The 20,680-nt window shown below is 36.9% G+C and overlaps 1 protein-coding gene across 5 annotated transcripts in view; it reads left to right on the top strand.

Moving 5' to 3' along the window:
- SLC25A30 (solute carrier family 25 member 30) overlaps positions 1-20,001 on the top strand; it is a 37,410-nt gene extending 17,409 nt beyond the window's left edge. For 2 of the 5 annotated variants that reach the window (XM_078147585.1, XM_020971357.2), the window contains 8 exons: positions 332-479; positions 2,816-2,910; positions 5,345-5,430; positions 9,697-9,792; positions 10,673-10,797; positions 14,330-14,468; positions 15,551-15,631; positions 17,542-20,001. In XM_078147585.1, coding sequence (XP_078003711.1) covers positions 421-479; positions 2,816-2,910; positions 5,345-5,430; positions 9,697-9,792; positions 10,673-10,797; positions 14,330-14,468; positions 15,551-15,631; positions 17,542-17,583 — 723 coding nt within the window. In that variant the 5' untranslated portion in view covers positions 332-420 and the 3' untranslated portion in view covers positions 17,584-20,001. The other 3 variants (XM_078147587.1, XM_078147586.1, XR_013483405.1) reach the window with 2 other exon arrangements.
- The last annotated feature ends 679 nt before the right edge of the window (positions 20,002-20,680 follow it).

Genomic DNA, 20,680 nt, shown 5'->3' with positions numbered 1-20,680 from the left:
TTGGGGTTACTTAGCTTGTACAAAAAACTCAATGAGGAAACATCAACATTTTGGACACTGTGTGTGTGTGTGTGTGTGTGTGTGTGTATGTAAAAAATGCTTTCATATATTTGTATACATAAATATATATGTTTTCATATATGCATGTGTATGTGCAGCACTGAAAATTTCTTGCATCATTTTATTGACTTTGATTCTGAACACAAGGGAATATGAAAAATAAATTATCATGTAACTACTATTGTTTAATTCTTATCTTCTTTTTATGTAGCCTAGAGTGAAGTTTTAAAAAATTAGTTCCTATATTAATTTCTGTATTTTACATTTTAAGGTACTTTTCCAATTGATTTAACCAAGACACGTCTCCAGATTCAGGGACAGAAAAATGATGCCAAATTCAAGGAAATTCGATATCGAGGAATGTTACATGCATTAGTAAGGATATTCAGAGAAGAAGGACTGAAAGCATTGTATTCTGGGTAAATAAAATTTATTGTGCATTTAGTTTTTTTAGTGGTGAGGGAAACCTCTAAAATCAATAGAGTTCTCCGTAGAATGGGTTAAAGAGAAAATAAAAGGGATTTTTATGATCTTTGAACATGTGATAACAATCAAGATTTTTTTTTCATAGTTTTAATTTTTATTCATTTATTTTTCTGTTGTCTGCTGCATTTGGCAACACTTAATTGTTAATACTTCAAATATAGACATTCCATTGTTTCAAATTACCTTTATTTACTTATGTTATCCCGAGTCAGTGAGATCTTTCTGTAATCTATATATTGTATATTATATGTTGTGTAGTATAGTACTGTGTTTGTTGTTTGATTTGCATGGAGGTAGCACTTTCCCTTCTACATCTACCTTGTGTAAAAATCAGTGATTTTTTTTTTAGTTCAGGCTATCTCTGTTTTTTGTACGTTTTTACCTTTCAAATAGATTTCATTTTAAGTGTATGGCCTGTTTAGATTAGTAATTCTAAAACCTTTTGGCCTCAGGACCTTGTTACAGTCTTTAAAATTACTGAGAACCCCAAAGAGCTTTTGTGTATATGGGTTATGTCTATTGATATTTACTGCATTAGAAATAAAAACTGACAAAATTTAAAAATATTTATTAATTCATTTGAAATAATAACAAACCCATCATATGTTAATATAATTATAATATTTTAATGAATAATAACTATTTTCCAAAACAAAAGCAATAGTAAGAAAAGTAGCATTGTTTTACATATTTTTGTAAATTTCTTTAATGTCTAGCTTAATAGAAGATAATTAGGTTCTCCTATCTGTTTCTGCATTTAGTCTTTTGTGATATGTTGTTTTGATTGAGGTATATGAAGAAAATCCAGCTTAACACAATATGCAGTTGGAAAAGGGAGGAGCAATAATTTTGCCTATTAATAGTCAAATAACTTTTTAATATTATTTTGAAAATGGTTTTGATCTTTCAGACCCCTGAAGGGGTCTCTGGAATGCCCAGGGATCCACAGATCATACTTTGTGAAAACCGCTACCTTAGATAAGTACCGAAGTGATACTTGTCATCCCAACTAATGCAGAATGTTTTCACTATATTAACATGTATAGAGGTAGGGGTACTAGATGTAGAATCAGGAGATATGCGTTAGAATCCAAGCTCTTCTACTTAACTACTGGGTGACTTTGGGGGGACGTTATCTCTCTTGGCCTCAGTTTCCTCATCTTTAAAATGAGAGTGTACAATCAGATAATCTCTAATGTTCTTTTTAGCCTTAAATCTATGATCCTATAAAATGAATCACGAAAATCAGTGACCATATTTCATGATGCTTTGCAGACAGAAACTGAAATCCTTTATGATGAATAATGTTCTGTGATGTATAGAAAGTTTGAGAGATAGTTTCTAGGTAATTAATCACTTAATTAATTATATACTTGCACAGTTAATTTTTTTTGTTTTTGTTTTTGTTTTTTAGTGAGACAGTTGGGGTTAACTGACTTGTCCAGAGTCACACAGCTAGGAAGTATTATGTGTCTGATGAACTCAGGTCCTCCTGACTCCAAGGCCAGTGCTCTATCCACTGCACCATCTAACTGCCCCTACTTGCACAATTAATAAAATGCTTAATTACCCAGAAACTATGTCTCTCAGACTTTCTGTACATTACAGTTCTTCATATGTCTAATTCTGGCAGTAGCTGATGGTCAGAATTATGTGTTCACTTATATTTCCACTGATCGTGTGAAAGGCTGATTGCTGATTTATATTTATTAAGCTAACACAAATGACAAAAATTAAAAAGAGCCTAATTTCCTATATTGAGGTGAGATGATTGAACTTAGGCTTTGAATTAAGAAATTGGTTGATACAATTTGAGTGTGAAAGATAAGCCTATCGTATAAGAAAAATACTAATAGCTGACCTTTATGTGGAGCTTTAAGGTTTGCAAAATGCTTTACATATTTGATCCTCACAACATCCCTGTGAAGTAGGTGCTTTTATCCACATATTACAGATGAGGAAACTGAGACTGAGAGGGGTCAAGTGTTTTGCCACAGTGTCATACAGCTAGTAACTAACTGAGGTAGGAAATATATCCATGTCTTCCTGACTCCCAAGTCTAGTGTTACAGCCTCGATGCTATGCCATCTCATAGGAAAGAGTTCATAACATCTCAAGTTGGAAAAGACCTCCGATGTTTTCTAATGGAGTCCCTCTGAGATAGTTGCCTGATCTATGCATGTGAATCTTCAGGGTAATTTCAAATGATTTTTATGTTTCTTATTGGCATTTCTTCTTTTACGTTTCTTTTGTGCATTGGCTGCACCAGGATTGCCCCTGCAATGTTACGGCAGGCTTCTTATGGCACAATAAAGATAGGTGTTTATCAGAGTTTGAAGAGAATGTTTGCTGATCGACCAGAAGGTGAGTGAGAAATTTTTTTTTTTAAATTTCTTTCCTAGTGGGCTTGGTTGTCTATCTTCTGATTTCATTACAGTTTGGTATCATATTATCTTCTGTTCATTTTTGACATTATCAAAGACACCTCTGAATAAGTTTAAATATTTTATTTGTAAAAAAGATATTATGATAAACTTTGCTTTGAGAAGAAACATGGCTTAAAGGCTTAGAGGCTAAGCCTGTGAGTCAGGAAGAACAGAATTTATGTCCTTTTCCACTTACTAGCCATGTCACTGTGGGCACGTCATTTAATCTTCCAAGTCCTCTGGGAAAATCACTAAGACTCTAAATTTCTTCCCCGCATGGCCTGTGTGATCTTGGGCAAGTCATGTAATTTCTTTGAGCCTCAGTTCCTTATCTGTAAAATGAGGATGTTGGACTAAAGACCTTTCAAGGTCTCTTTCAGCTTGTATGTATGATCCTATGATCAAAATGAGGGGAAAATAAATATTTGTGAAGTGCCTACTCTGTGCCAGGCCCTGTGCTAAGCTCTTTAGAAATATCTCATTTGGTCCTCATGGCAACCCTGGGAAGTTGGTGCTATTATTATCCCCATTTTGCAGTTGAGAAAACTGAGGCACACAGGTTAATCAACTTGTCCAAGGTCACACAGTTAAGTGTCTGAAGCTGAAATTTGAACTCAGTACTCTCTCTCTATCTACTGAACCACCTAGCTGCCTTGGCGTTTCCATACTGGGATTTCTTTCACACTGAAAAAATAGGAAGTCTGTACACTACCTCAAATTGTTTGTAGCCTCCAGCAATATGTGCAGACATTCAAATGTGTGAACAATGAGAGAGAGATTGGGGGGGGGAGAGAGACAGGGAGAGAGAGAGAGAGAGAGAAGAGAGAGAGAGAGAGAGAGAGAGAGAGAGAGAGAGACAGGGAGGAAGAGAGAGAGACAGGGAGGGAGAGAGAGAGAGACAGGGAGGGAGAGAGAGAGACAGGGAGGGAGAGAGAGTGTGTCAAGGACAACAAAAAAATTAATAAAGAAAAAACTCCATAGCAATTAAGCAAAACTATACCAAAAAAAGGGATTGTGGGTGGTTGACTGTATTCAGATCCGTTCATTTCTGTTGTTTACCAATAGACTGTGGGCTCTTATCTAAACAAGGCCATTCCAGGTTATCTGCTGTTAAACGAACACTTTCCTAGCAACTCTTCTTCCAGCTAAAACACAGCTGGCACTTGAACAGCTTTGGTAAGCAGGAAGGGCTTAGGGAACAAGAGGAAAAAATCTGTGCAGCTATTTCTAGTGATTGTCCTCGTCTGTCTGATGAAAGGTCTGGACAAAATGATCACTAAGGTCCTTCCCAGCTTGGAAATTTTATGATCCTATTAACTGTTTCTTGTTTTTCTACGGAGCAGTATAGATTAGCAGGCTAATCATATGTCAAAATTAGGAATTCTGCATCCGGCCCTATCATCAGAGAGAATATAAGCCCTTTGGGAGCAGTTTTCTATTTTTGCATCCCCATTGTCTAACAAAGTGCCTGGCACACAGTAGGTGCTAAATAAATGCTTGTGAATTAGTTGACTCTGTGACTTTGTTTTCAGTTCATCTGTAAAATGACAAGAATGTTTGTCACAGCTACGTTCAATCCAGCAGGCATATATTATGCACCTATTATATGCTGGGTACTGTGCTAGACATTGATGATACAAACATGAAACAAGAGTCCTTGCCCTTAAGGAGTTTATATACTGTTGGAGGGAAATACTAGGTACATAGATGATGATGATGATGATGATGATGATAAGGTGGGTGTATGATTTCATAGGTATAGAGAACTTCAGGATGAGGAAGTTTATCTGTCATTGCAGATAAACACTTTCTCTGCAGCTTAGAATCTTGATTGCCAAGAGTACTATGTTTGCCTAGAGTTTTCTAATCAGTATGTGTCAGAGATGGGACTTGAACTCAGGTCTTCTTGGCTCTGAGGCCAGCTCTTTTTCCATCACCCCATGAATAATAATGATGAGATTAATAATAATAATAATAATAATGAGAGCTGGGGCAGCTGGTGGCGCAGTGGATAGAGCACTGGCCCTGAAGTCAGGAGGACCTGAGTTCAAATGCGGCTTCAGACCAAACACTTGACACTTAATAGCTGTGTGACCCTGGGCAAGTCACTTAACCCCAATTGCCTAAAAAATAATAATAATAATGAGAGCTGATGTTTATTAGGCACTTTATATACATTATCAGCTCATTTGAACCACAATCCCGTGAGATGGGTGCTACTCTGACCCTCATTTTACAGATAAGGAAATTAAGATTCAGCAACCTTCATCTTTAAAAAGCATGCTCACTGCACAAACTGAGTTACGACTCTCCCTGTGAAGAACTTATTGAAATCAAAGACAAAATAGTGATGTTCTTTTGTTTGCTCACAGATGAAACCCTCCTGTTAAATGTCATGTGTGGGATTCTTTCTGGAGTTATTTCCTCATCCATTGCCAATCCAACAGATGTTTTGAAAGTAAGTTATTATACAAAACTTTTACATATTTTGTAGGCTCATCTATGTGCCTTACACTTGAGAAAAACTTCCATTGGATTTTAGTAGGTAAAAGCTACTTTACTAGATGCACATAGTAGATATAATTCACTTGGATGTTTAGCTGCCAAAAGGAATCAAAATCAGTAGAGCATCTTCCCTAAAACACAGATCAATTTAGAATTTAATTTTTATGAAATTTTCTACATATGCAAAGGAGCTGCTTAATCAGTCTTCCTGCTTCCATACTATCTCTTTTCCCCTTCATCTTTCACATCCCTTCATGACTAATCTGTATACATAGATGTGGTCTCATGGCTCCTCTATTTAAAGCCTTTCTAGTGGTCCCTATTACCAACAGAGTAAAGTTCACACTCAAGATTGACATTCAAGGCTCTTCACAGCCTGGTCCCATTGCTGGAGGGTGCCTTTCTACCCATATCTCTCATAAGATACCCTACACTTCAGCTCATCTGGGCTGCTCTCTATGTCCCCTGTATATATCTAGGGATTTCCTGGCTCTCTGCCTTTATTCTTGCTGTTTGCTATAGCCTGAATGCCCTTGGCATTCTGTATCTTCCTTTAAAGCCCAGCTTAGATGCTGCCTTCTTCCTGAATTCTTCCAGAATCTTCCACACTTAACTTACATGGTCCTTAATTTTCCTGATCCACTTATAATATTTTATATTATAATTATTCATGTATATGCCACATCATCTTACTAATAAGTTCCATGATGGGGCAAGGACCATATCCTGTGTAAAATTGTGTCTTTCCTCCAGCGCCTAGCACAATGTTCTGTACCTACCTGGTGGACACTTAATTAAATAATTATTGAACTGAATCAAAAGGGAATACTTGTATTTTGAGTTTTACTTAAATTAAGGAGAGTAAATTTTGTTCCTGCCCAGTTAACATTACTCTTATTGAAAACTTTCCTTATTTTATTTTATTCATTAGAAATGGTGTTATTATATGCTTTGCTGAAATCTAGGATGCATATTACTATACTTTCTGAACATCACTTCCTATTGATAATTCAGAAAATTTGGGTTCTAGTCCTGGCTTTGCCATGGCCCAGCTTTGTAACTTTGTGGCAAACCCTAAATCTCTCAGCCATCTCAAAAATTCTGTGATTTTAAAATCTTGATATTTATAATTATGAACATTATTTTTCAGTGCATCAGTGGGTCGATAAGCATTTTTTTTTTTAGGCAATTGGGGTTAAGTGACTTGCCCAGGGTCACACAGCTAGTAAGTGACAAGTGTTTGGTCTGAGGCCGGATTTGAACTCAGGTCCTCCTGACTTCAGGGCCAGTGTCCTAACCACTGCGCCACCCAGCTGCCCCAGTCAATAAGCATTTATTAGATGTCTGCTGTATACCAGATATTGTGTTTGGTTCTGGGAATAAAAACACAAAAATGAGATAGCCCCTGTCCTCAAGAAACATACTTTCTATTGTATGCCTATATTATATATGGGAAAACTGGGGGTGAATTGTTCTTTCCACTTTAAAGTTACTTTCAAGATTAGAGATTGTAGAGGTTTCATAGAGGACAGGGTTCTTGTTTGGTTAATTTGCCTCATAAGTGCTATTTGATAATGATCACCTCAGAAAAGATCTGCCATTCGCAAACTAAAGGGTTAAGTAGATTTGTCCAATTAATTAAAGGATTTTAGCAGTTTTGGAACATAATGACCTGGAGCAGTAATGGGATTAGATGTTGTATTTGTTAATCCTATTTTTAGGGATTAGAAGGTGACCATTCATTCAGCAAATTTATATTGGTCACCTTTTCTGTGCCAGGCAGTGTGCTGGGTATTTACAGGAGATACAGCAGAGTAACACATCCTTTGACCTCATGAAATTTGCAGTTTAGTAACTGGGTAAATAAAAGATGCGTGTGTGTGTGTGTGTGTGTGTGTGTGTGTGTGTGTGTGTGTGTGTGTGTGTGTGTGTATAACAGGCCCCTCCCTATACAGTTAAATCCCATAACCACATTATCAGATCATGATGGTAACTATAAATAGCAAGTCACAAGTAGTGAAAACTCACTTTCAAGGTCCAGTAATTTAGAAAGGAATGAGAAGCCTAGCAGGGCTAATATGAACATGTGATAAAAGGGATACAAAGTACTAGAGAAATTCAGAGAAGAGAGAGCATGATTCTGCATGGGACTATCAGAGAAGGCTTCATGGTAGAGAGAAAATTGGAGCTGAGCCCTGAGGGAGTCAAAATTGAGTAAATGGAAGCAAGGACTGGGAAGAGAATTCCACCCAGAGAATAGTAGGAGCCTTAAAAGCATGGAGGCAGGAAAACATGGGTGTCTTCAGAAAGCAGGAAGCATGATACCAGTAGACTGCTGCGATGCTAGAAAGTTAAGAGAGTGAAAACTTGAGGCAGAATGTTCTTTCTTAAAAACCGTAGCTTCTAAACCTTTGCTGGGTGCTTTTTAACTTTCAAATAAGGAACATATTTTTTTATCTCAAGGTAAGTACTGTTCTCCTGGTGAAGTGACTTGAATTTTGACTTTGCCACGGCTTCCCCTTATTTTGAGTAAGAAGTTTGGCGAAATATCTTAGTGCCTGGGGTTAAGGCCTTTGCTGAAGCCTGAGAGATCTTTCAGAAAGTTAAGATTATGACGATGATGATTCCCTGTCCAAATTAGGAGCAAATCATTTGCCCCTGAGAAAATCAAGTTAGCAAAGTATTCCTTTCAGTTCCATTAATATTTATCAAGTGTCCATGCTTTGTAAGAAAAACACTGTGGTATTCAAGAGAAATCCCTGCTCCTAAAAAAAAAAGTGCCCCAGGTTGAATTAAGCAATCTTTATATTAGAATGTTAGCTGTGTGAACTCCCTGTCACTTGAGAAGTTCACGGATAAGTTCAAGTGAGGGTGGTATAAAAGGGCATCATGCAAGAGTCCCATGTTGCCCTTTTTTGCATACCTTTCAGAGCGGTGGTTTGAAAATAGTAGCGGCTCAGCTTGTAGTAACGAATTCAGGAGCCAGGCTAGACACCAGCACATGCTTACCTCTTCACTAAGTGCGTAGTCACAGGGTAGATGTATATGGTTCCTTTGCATCCACGACTCAATAAGATACATGCCAATTGCCATCACTTCTTCTCTTCAGCCATCTTAGTTACTGCTAGGGAAACAGTGTTAATTTTAGTGTTACTCATGTAACAAAAGGAGATTTCCTTTCTTTCCATTATCAGATATTTTGTATCTGGGGCAGCCAGCACAGAGTTCTGAGCTTGGAGTCAGGGAGACCTGAGTTCAAATGTGACATCAGATGTTTTACGAGCTGTGTAACCCTGTGTAAATCACTTAGTTAACTCTTTTTGCCTCAGTTTCTTCATTTGTAAAATGGGGATAATAAGAGCACCTGCCTCACAGGATTGTTGTGAGGATTAAGTGAGGTAATTATTGCAAAGCTCTTAACACAATATCTGGCATGTGGTAATTCTGTATAAATGCAAATCATCATCATCATCATTATTATTTCTCAGTCATCTCAAAAATTCTGTGATTTTAAAATCTTGATATTTATAATTATGGGCATTATTTTTTCAGTGCATCAGTGGGTGAACAAGCATTTATTAGGTGTCTGCTGTATACAAGATTATGATTATTATTGTTATTAATAAGTCATTGGTTCTACTAGTATTGTATAGGCATTGCGAAGATGTCTAAGACATACATTGTGTGATGACTAATATTGATAGACTTCACCCTTCTCAGCAATACAAGGATCTAAGACATCTCCAAAAGTCTCATGATGGGAAATGCTATCCACATCCAAAGAAATCACTATGGAGTCTGAATGCAGATGGAAGCATACTATTTGCTATTTTTTTCTTCTGTTGAGTTTTGTTTCCTCTTTCTGGTGGTTCCTCCTATTGGTTCTAATTCTTACTTAAAACATCACTAGTGTGAAAATATGTTTATTAGAAATGTGTATGTATAGCCTATATCAGATTGCACACCATCTTGGGGATAGAAATAGGGAGGGGGGAAAATATTTTAAAAAAGATCTCAAAAAAAAAAAGGATGTCTAAGGCATAATCCCTGCTCTAAATTAGCTTGGGTGGGAGATATTTTTGATGAGAATCTTGGGGTATTATTTGTGTTGTACTTTCTTTTTCCTATTATTGATTATTAACCAGTAGTCTTCAGGTACATATATTTGGAGGAAAACACACTTGTTTCTTCTAACTTGGATCTTAAAAATAATCCTTAGATAAGAATGCAGGCTCAAAGCAACGTGATTCAAGGAGGAATGATAGGGAACTTCATCAACATCTACCAGCAGGAGGGAACAAGAGGACTTTGGAAGGCAAGTATTGAAATCATATTATATATGGTGATAATGATGCTGATGAAAGTCAGCCGTGGCTTGGAGGGTAGAGAGCCACCCTCAGGGCCAGGAAGACCTTGGGCTAACGTCTATCCCTCTCACAGCTCTAGGTGTTTCTCTAAGAGGGTAAAAGGTAGAGAAGGTTCTGACTTGTACTAGGAGAGGAAATTTCTTCACCAGGTAGCTCCCTATCCCAGTGAAATCACAGGTCTGATTCCTGTTCTTCTCTCTATCCCTAATAATAATAATAGTAACCCGCATTTCTATATTCCTTAAGGTTAAAAAGTGCTTTCATTATGATAGCACTATGATATTACCTATATATAGGTAGGTGATATGCTATTACGTTCATATTTTGTCATTTATAAATTTTCTTTTGTTTTTTTTCCCTCCCAGTTTTCGGTACTGTATCTTAACCTGAGCAAATGTTAGAAAAGGAAGAGTAGCTGTTAAAATGTTTCCCTCCCATACTGATCTCTTCTTCCTTAATTTTCCCATTTGTAAAGTGGAACTATTTAACAAGCAGTGACTGATTTGCAATTTGAAAACATTTTGTGAATAATTGACTTCAAGAGTTGCTAAGTAATAATGAATACTTCCTGTGTGGTTTGAATGCACATGTTTCTCTTTACTTATGAATAATTTATGATTGTCACAGGAAATTAGGCCCATTCCAAGGTAGTTTTGTACTGATATCCTACACTTGGGTTTTCCCATTTTTGGAGGCTGCTTCTTGGCTCTCTAATGATGGCTGTGTTTATTTGGCGAGTTTCAGTGTAAACTTTGCCTCTTGGAAGTATAGTATATGTTGGATAAGATAAACTTGAATTTGCTATATTCTGTTTATTTTTTTATTCAGGGAGTGTCCCTTACTGCCCAGAGAGCTGCTATTGTTGTTGGAGTGGAATTACCAGTCTATGATATCACCAAGAAGCATCTCATCCTCTCTGGCCTGATGGAAGATACTGTCTGTACACACTTTCTGTATGTCCATGCAATATCTTTTAAAAAGTATTTTGTGTGTTTGGGGATTAAATTGAGATTTAATATATCCTTTTTTTGTTTGTTTGTTTAGTTCCCAGGGAGCAGACTAGTGATTTCAGAGATGTAGGAAGTGCCTCTCTCCAAAGACCTGCAATTTAGAATCTTAATTGCCTGAGGGCATTGAGAGGTTAAGTGACTTGCCTAAGGTCACAGAGCCAGGGTAGAAGTAAGATGAATCCAGGTCTTCATGACGTTGAAGCTAGCTCTCTATCCACTGCCTGTCAATACACACTTATGGAAATTTAATTTGGTTACACATATAAGGAAGTTGTTATAGATATACATATGAAAATGTGTAAAATTTTAAGAGTTTTCAAATCACGAAGGCATATACTGACAGTTCATCTTATTAAAGCAAGTAAAGTTTAATTGATATCATTATAACGAAAAGGGAAATCACACATGTATAAGAACTTCCAGATGTTAGCAGCCTGTTTACTGTATGACTCTTTTTTAAATTTCTTCAATTTTCGACACGATGTTGAGGTTTGCTTTCAAAATCAAGCCTTTAATTTTTTTTTTTTTAGGGAGTTGGGGTTAAGTGACTTGCCCAGGGTCACACAGCTAGTAAGTGTCAAGTGTTTGATCTGAGGCCAAATTTGAACTCAGGTCCTCCTGAATTCAGGACCGGTACTGTATCCACTGTGCCACCTAGCTGCCCTGCAAGCCTTTCTGATTTCTTAGAATGTAAAAAAAAAAAGTGTGCCCCAAGCTAACTGCAGCATTTAAGACTTCAACAGATGATTAGATCATGTTTTTAATGGAAAAGATAATGGTATTTGTTAGGGAAAGAGAAAGAACAGTAAACTCAGTGAAGAAAAATCAAGATATAGACATCATGACAAGGAGTAGCCCTGCAAGGATGTGGTAGAAGAGGACCCATTCCTGATTTCTGCAGGGTTATTTTAGCTCAGAAGGTCAGATTCATACAGGGCTACACAAGGAAGAATCTAGTCTGCATGAAGTGAGGGCTAATACTTGCTGTTCATTACTAAGACTCTCTTTGAGCTTTCTTGGTTTCATAAGTTCTGAGCAGTATGAGAGCCTCTGAGTGGGTTCAGAGAAAGAAAGTGGAAATGAATTTAAAATCAGAGAAGTGGTAACTTGAGGGCAGGGGATTGAGATGCTTCATGTTGTTACCAAGGTGTAACTGTCAGTAAAACATTGTCAGCTCTATATCTGCTGTTTGACATCTGTTTTATGGGCTTCATTTTGTCATTTCTAACTTTTCTCTTCTTTTTTTTTGTTTTATTTTGTTTTTGTTTGTTTTTTCCCAAAAATTTTAGTACTGTATCTTAACCTGAACAAGTATGTGAAAAGATAGAGTAGTTGTTAAAATGATTCCTTCCCATATTGATATCTTCAATATGTTTCTTATCAGTTATGATTGGACCATCACGACATAAAAACTAGGGGGCTGTGGAATCTTTTCTAAAGAGCAGCTTTCCTTTTAAGAAAAATTACATTCGAGCCATAGCTTGACATGTTATACTGGCCTGGGAGTGAGAAGGCTCTAGGTCTGACTATTGCTGTATGACCGTGGACAAATCATTTAACCTTTACAAGGTTTGGTTTTCTCATCTGTAAAATAGTGCCTACCTCACAGTATTGTTATGAGGCTCAAATAAGATATCATTTGTAAAGCACCCTGTGAATTTTAAAGAAATATTATATGTCCAGAGATCTGGCCTTGGAGTCAAGAAGATCTGGATTCCAATCCTTCCTCTGACTCCTATTGGTTGTGTAACTCTGCAGAGATCCACTTAACCTCTCAGTGCACAAGGCAAGTCTCTATGACCATAATTTGCAGAGAAGGTACCAACCTGAATTGGTAGGTAAAATTTTCTCATCTAGGGTGAGAAATCTGTGCCAGTGAAATCCTTGGCCCAGGCCCAGTTCCTGTGCAGGTTAATTATTATTAACAACATGGGCATCTATTCCCCCATAACTGAGCTGATGGCATTGATTTGGAAATGGTTGGGTGAATAAGTGAGGCCAAAGGGGGCGGCTAGGTGACACAGTGGATAGAGCACTGGCCCTGGAGTCAGGAGGACCTGAGTTCAAATCCAGCTTCAGACACATAACACTTACTAGCCGTGTGACTCTGGGCAAGTCACTTAACACCAATTGCCTTGGGCCCCCCCCCCCCAGAAAAAAATAATGAGTGAGGCCAAAGGAAGGAGGTTCCCTCCTATGGTTCCATGATTCTTTTGAAAATAAATTTTTGTTGATATCTTGTTTTTAGATTATTTACATTTCCCACCTCATCCTTCCCCTCACCTTCTCCCAGAGAAACATCCCTTGTGGTAACAAATTTTAAAAAAAGGAAGGGGAAAAGTTCAGTAAAACTAACCAAAATATTCAGATAGTCTGATGTTATATGCAATATTCCACCCCTATAGTCCCCCAACTCTGAAAAGAATTGGAGGGAGTTATTTTCTCATAGTTATTTTTTGGAGCCAATTTTGGTCATTATAATTTCACAGCATTCCATTTCTCTTGCTCTCTTGTTTTTGTTCTTTCCATTTACATTGTTGTAGTCATTATACGTATTGCTTTCCTGGTTCTGCTTCCCCTACTTTGCCTTGGTTTATATGTCTTCCATGCTTCTCTGTATTCATCATATTCATGCTTTCTTACATTATATTAATGTTCTATTACATTCTTCTACTATAGTTTATTTATCCATTCCCCAACTGATGGGCATCTACTTTGTTTGTTACTAGTTTTTTTGATTTTAGAAAAATATTGTTATAAATATTTTGGCATATATGGGGATTTTCCTGTCAATGGCCTCTATGCTCGTTTGCCTGCCTGCATGTGGAGTCTTTGGGTCAGAGGGTATTGACATGTAGCCACTTTATATGCATAATTCCAAATTGCTTTTCGAAATGGTTGTACTAATTCACAGCTGCACCAAAAATGTATTATTGTTGCCTGTCTTTTTATAACCCCTCCATCATTGACCATTGCTATCTTTTGTCATCTTTGCTAATTTGCTAGGTATGAGGTGAATCCTGACAGTTGTTTTGATTTCAGTTTTTCTCATTATTAGTGATTAGGAGTATTTTTTCATATAGTTGTTAATAATTTATAATTCTTTGGAGAACTGTTTGTTAATATACTTAGAGTTCTTACCTCCTCCTGGGGAATGGATTTTGATCTTGTTTATTTCTGTGATTCTGTTTTATTACTAGTGAGGCTTTTGAATTTATGTCTGATATTCAAAGCTAATGCTATAATTCTTGAGGATGAAGCAGTTATAGAACCAGAATGGACATGGACCTGATAAATCATAGCCTGACTGTTACTCAGGGGTAGGGAACTTGCAGCCTTGAGACCACAGGTTCCCCACCGCATACTCCTTTGCTCCCTCTATAGAAGTCTAATATAATGAAGGAATGGCTTATTACCTGATATTTTATGATGGTGTTTAGTTCAGGTATCAGAACTTGGCTCTCTCTCTTATTAGATCAAGCTTCACCTGTGGTTTGGCTGGAGCTCTTGCTTCAAATCCTATCGATGTTGTGAGAACACGTATGATGAATCAGAGAGCCTTACGAGATGGAACACATTCTGGTTACAAAAGCACCCTGGATTGCTTGTTACAGGTAACGATGAATTTCTAGGAAGAAATTTGGAAGATATATGTGTATACGTATCAGGGTGTGTGTGTGTGTGTGTGTGTGTGTGTTGAGAATTCCTCTCTAGTACACTTACTTTCATTTCACCTTCTGAAAGGCTTATTTCTGAGGTAAATTAAGGTCAAGGCACACTTTAGGTGAGCATCTGCTGAAAATTACAGTTCATGAGCCCCCACTGATAATTCTTTTGTCAGATCAACTAGAATATATGTCTGTTAAAAGCAAAGAGTATTGCCAGTAAAATCAAACTGAGTAATATTTAAAAGATCTAAGCTAATAGAGTTCACGAGGTTTTATTCACTGTAGCCAGTTTGTCCAAATTTGGAATCTATAAAAGTGACAGGAAAGCAAAGTTTATTTTCTTATTTTCTTTCTTTCCCTGCTGTGCTGTGAAATGACTATATATGAACAGAGTAGAATCCTATTGCGCCTGGAAGTCTTAAGTGGAGAAATGGACAGAATTTCTTTGGAAGGTAGACTCTAAGTAGTTCACTTTTATTTCAATCCTTGGATTAATGTTCTGTTTCTGCATTCCTGAGACAAGTTTAAAAAAGTATGAAGTTATGTAGAAGAGAGCAGGTTTTCCTCATTCATGACTATTTTCTGGTTAGCCTATGAAAATAGCAGTGTTTTGTGAGACTGTCTTATTCTTCTAGCCTAAAGCCTCAGGTAGCTCAAGAGGGAAATTAGTCAACCAATCAGTCAAAAAATAAGTAATATTTATTTATATTATTATATCATAATAATATAATATATTATATAATTATATAAATAATTAAATTAAATTAAAGGCTATGAATTTGACTCAAACCAAGTTTCTTGGGACCTACTGTGAATGTAACACTGTGCTGTGGGAGAGAGATAGATCATTAGTCTTACATCAGTCCATGCAAAAAGGACTGGATTTTTCCTAAATGGATGGGTCTCTTAAAAAAAAAATTTCTAGAAACAATTTTCTTTTCACAATAAATAAATAAATAGGATATGCCAGCAATTGATAATGCTTTTGACCACTTCACAATTCAAATAATATCTTTCTTCCCCAACAGACATGGAAGAGTGAAGGATTTTTTGCTTTGTATAAAGGATTTTGGCCAAATTGGTTGAGGCTTGGTCCTTGGAATATTATTGTATCCTTTCCTGTTTTGTTGAGTCTGAAAAAATATAATTATGAGAATGCTATTTTTGAAATTGTACTGATGGTGTTGCTGTGAATAATAGTCTTGGACTTATTCTCCACTGTGATTCTAAAGAACAGAGCTGTTATTTGTTAATCATATTCTTTGGGAGTTACCATTAGGCCACGATCCATTGCATTTTCATACATAAAATACTGGTTTTGTGTCTCTTTTTTCTTTTTTGGAGAAATTTTAAAATGTTCTTTCCAAAGATTTTGTTCTTTTGAGACATGAGTACAGGGAAAAGTGACATAATTCTTAATACTAGACCTTGAATTTACACCAAACTTATAGAAAACTTGAGTAAGCCTGAAGATGGGGTAATGGAAAGAATACTAGATTGGAAATCAGAAGACCTAGCTTTGAATCTGACTTTCTTCCATTTACTGCTTGTGTGATCTTGGACAGGTCATTTTATTTATCTAGTAAAATGAGGTGTAGAGTAAATGGTCTTTGAGCTCCCTTCTGGCTCTGAATCTATGCCTTTAATTTTTTACCCATCCCACTCATATATAATATGCCACTTCTTCCCTTTCTCAGAAGGTCAGAGCTCCTGTTTTCACACAGCTAATAATTCAATTATGTGGCTTACTTACTTACTTCGTTATGTTAATTTTGTCAAACATGATATTTCTTCATTGAACTGATAGAGTTAGACACAACCTAATAAGAGAGGTTTTCCTGAAATTAACATGCTCAAGAATTCACCCATTGGCACTGTTTCCCATACAAATCTAAGGGTTCAATTCATCCAGCTTTTATTAAGGAACTACCATGTGCCAGGCACTGAAACCGAAAAATCACAGAAAAAGGTGATTGAGCCTACATTTCATTGTGTATTTTCAGCTCTTAGAAGTGAGTGAATTTACACTGAAACCCACACAACTTACAATTCGTCTGGTTTATTTATTTTGATAAATTTAGTAAGAGGAGATTTCATGAATTTAAAAGTGTGACTTTAGTTCATGTTGCAATCATCACTTGATTGTTGCTACTTTAAAATAGAGGGGGAGTGATTTAAAAAGCCCCTTTGCTTACGATCGTAAGAAATATTTATATTAGAGTTCTTTTTTTAAAAAGAGAATAAGTATATCTAAGTTCCTTTAGAAGTTTGGAATTTCCCTTTCAGATAGCGCGAAGCCCGGATGTGTCAATGGATCATGCATTAATGGAGTTAATGATGACGCCACGTGACAGCCTAATTTTAGCTAATATGTTTTAGGCATTGAGAATGTTATATAGCTGACATTCATGTTTTCACAGAAGAGAGAAGATAATTGAATGCCTCCAATCTAGGACTGAATCCAGACAAAATTGTGGAGTAGGAAAACAGTTTTGCATTCTCTTCTTGTCTCTTAACCCCAGCCCTTTTCTTCCTCAGTGCCTGTCCCAGCAGCATGAGCCTCTTCCCCTTATGCTGCCTCTCCTCCCTCCAGGGTTTTCAGATGCCAAATTCTCCTTCTCTGCAACTCCCTCATCCTGTATCTCATTACTCAGAATGTAGCGTGTCTGTTAACTAATCTTATAAGCTAATTGGCGCTAATGTGATGTTGAGAAAAGCCAGGCGCCTGCTTCCAGGTACCATATGGTTAACTAGGGCTCTTTGGAGTTGCTTCCGACACAAGTAGGAGTTGGGGGGGGGCTACAGACAGGTCTACAGAAGAGAGATTTTTGGAAAAGGGAATACTTTTGGTGTCCCTCAGGTCACAGCATTTACCCTGGACTTCATCTCTCTCTATATCTAGGACTAACTAGTCTACTGGTAGGTGCAATCTGGTTAATTAGCATGTTTGCTTTCATGAATTGGGTTTCTTTATTGAGATTAAAATGGAGTTATTTTTGGCCTTAACTGACTATTACAGTTCTTTGTGACATATGAACAATTAAAAAAATTGGACTTGTGACAGTGAACAGATGGCCTCAGACATCGCTGTGACAAGGATGCTATTTTCAGCAACAGTAATGCTTTCTGCTTTTCATTGCTTGACTCATCACAAATTTTGAGATGCAGGCAACAGATCAAAAATGACCCTCCAAGTGTTCATGTAGATCCCTCAGATGCACCTCACCAATTACCTGGAAGTACAAAGTTTGCAGTCAGAATGTCTCTTCTTACTATTTAAGTGTTCTTGGATATCCAATGCATAAAGGACATGTCTTGGCTATCATCTTGTAGCACTCTGTAGGGGAAAAGGGAGAGCTAAGATCGAATTTCTTCTGTGACGAGATGACTGTTATATAGCTCAGCTTTTAGCTGGCAATATCTTATACAATGATAGGGAACAGGGGGTGGACCTATGATTTCATTGGTATAGGTAGCCCCCAGCCAAGGGACTTTGGTGTACCAAGGCAGGTCAGCAACTGCTTTGCAACTTAGAGAATTAATTTGGAGCAGTGACTTGCCCAGGGTCACACAGCCAGAATGTCAGAGGAAAGGTTTGAACCCCAATCTTCCCGTTTTCCAGGTGGGCTCTCTGTACTACTCTGTACTGTCTCTCATGCAGCTGCATCTTATATAGGGAATATTAAAGTGCTCTAATGCAGAAGCCATCACTAGCTTCTTAATGGAGTCCCCAAAAGCTTCGTTCCTGGACTCCTGGTGACTTTGGCTTGGCATCATTGGAAGAGAGAACCCTGCAAGGAGTTCTGAAGCACTCGGGACTGGTTCCGCATGGTCAACTTGAGAATAATCAGTGGAAACACTGTGTAGGGAGTTCATACCTGAAATGTTGGAGGGGTTTTGTGGTTGTTTTTAAGTTTCATTTTTAGCCGGATGTCTTTTAACTTCACATTCACAATGAATGCAATGCTGATCTATGTGGCAAAGTATTACCAAGCATTGGCAATTGTACCCACTGTTGTGGCTTCAAAGAAAGTTGCCTCAAAAGGGAGTTATTTCACTGTTTGAAGGGGTGCTGAATTGAGCACACTCTGTATTGGGCCTTGTCACAACTTTGCTGTTTAACTTTTTAGGAAAAGCCTAAAAACCTTCGGGTTCTTCAATTTCCTCATCTCTAAAATGGGAATGGGGTGACCTACTGATGTACTGAATGGCAAATGACATAACCCAATCTCCACCCCTTTAAAGCCTTGTGTTGGGGGAGGTGACAATGTTTCCTGTCTCTCTAGGCAGTTACTGTATGGACTTGTTACATTTCAAGACATGAGCTATGCCACAATAGGGTGCTTTCCCTGGTGGTTTAACCTAGCCATTGTTTCTCAGTACTTTCTTCCAGCAGGCTGAAAGGAATATATTGAGTTATCTGTTTTATTGCTGAAGATTTAAGATTTTATGAAGCAGAATTTGATTACCAAAAATAGAAACTAAAGCAGGATGACAAAAAAAAAACACCAAAGCACTCATATTAGGTGCCAAAAGCTAAGATAAATTCTAAGTTTCTTTGGTGATTTCTCTCCAAGTGGCAGTATAGGATCACTCAGCTGAGCCCATCTAAACCTTAGACCACTTGTTAATATTACCAAACCCCATCTCAAAATACTGTATTTTGTAACTTTACCAGACATTCCACCAATAGTCTATAGATAAATCAAAAGACAGATTCCTTTTAAATTCAAAGGACTTTCTTTTTACCTGATTACTCACTCAATGATGTTTTCTTTTTTGGATTGCACAAGACACTTTTTTTTTTTTAGGAACTGTATATAGTTTCCAAAACATTATAGACAAGTTCATTTATGAAGACCAATTATAAAATGATGTTGTTTTGATCATTCTATGTATTTATCCATTTTTCTATTTTCATACTAAAGTTCATGCTATAATGTAATGCTGAAGGGGTTGGGTTAAATGAGTTCTAAGGCCTTTCTGCTCTAAAATTCAATGGTTTAGATAAAAACATTTTTTTAAAAAAGCCCCATTTTAAAACACATTAAAAACCTTTTAAAAGAATGCACTATTTTTTAAGGGCTCAGTTATTCAGTATTATGAAGTACTTGATTTGACTAGTTTTAAGCCTTAGAATGATTAATGATCATTTTAGAAGATTCTAGACAGAGTGGCTGAGGAATCGGGAGAATCCACCCTCCCCCTTGTATGTTGTAAGGGCATAGTTAAAGTCTTCTCCTACCCCCTACTTTTCAGTATGATTTTGGAGTATGAACAAAAGAATTTTATGGTTTTAAAGTTGTCTTTCCTGTAACTTCTATAACCAAATTGCTAAAAAATGTTTTCTGTTTGCACATGGATTCGTTTAGCCTTTGCTGTTAAAAGTTGCCAGTCACTGTTAAGAGAATTGTTTCCTGTTTATATTTATTTGTAAGTTTGAATTACAGAGCTTTGTATAAAATTGTCATTTTCATAAGCTTTTCTGCCTCTAGCTTTTTATTTACATATTGTCAAGTTGTTCAGATACAAACCTTTTGTTTAATAAACTAGGCTAATGCAAAAAAATGAAAAATTTTTTGTGATATTTTCAAATAACTATTTAAATGATGGAAATCTAGAGTAAAGTGAAGGTCTGCAAAAGTAGATATGGGCATTCCTTTCTGCTGTCCCCCCTCTTCTTCCCCCCCCCACCCCCAAAAGTATTGGAGTCAACTTTTAAAAATTTTCTTTATTCAACCTACAAAAATTTTCTCTCCTTCCCCCCTTGGAATCATGGTTGTTTACTGGGCAGATCAGGATTTCTAAGTCTGTTTTCATAGTGTTGTTATTATAGGAATTGTTCTCCTTGTGCTGTTCACTTCACTCAGTATCATGTGATGTTTAAAAAATTTGAGAGACATAATTTCTGGGTAATTAATCTTTTTTTTTTTAATAATGCTGGCTTATTATTAATAAAATGGGTCAGTGACACTCTCCAATGCCAAAGACCTGTCATGGAGCCCACTCAATGCTTATATGCCCTTGGAAGAGTGGGTGTTCCTGAGGGTGGCAATAGATTCTGATTGGTTAACAAGTAACGAGAGAGAATAAATATTATAATGAAAGGTGTACCTATTCTAATGAGGGGCTGGGGGGAACTTGTTTATTTACTTCCA

This window comes from Phascolarctos cinereus, unplaced genomic scaffold, assembly GCF_003287225.1.
Source record: "Phascolarctos cinereus isolate Bilbo 61053 unplaced genomic scaffold, phaCin_HiC Scaffold_7;HRSCAF=346, whole genome shotgun sequence".
NCBI classification, from domain to species: Eukaryota; Metazoa; Chordata; class Mammalia; order Diprotodontia; family Phascolarctidae; genus Phascolarctos; species Phascolarctos cinereus.
This window is presented reverse-complemented; position numbering and strand designations above follow the sequence as displayed.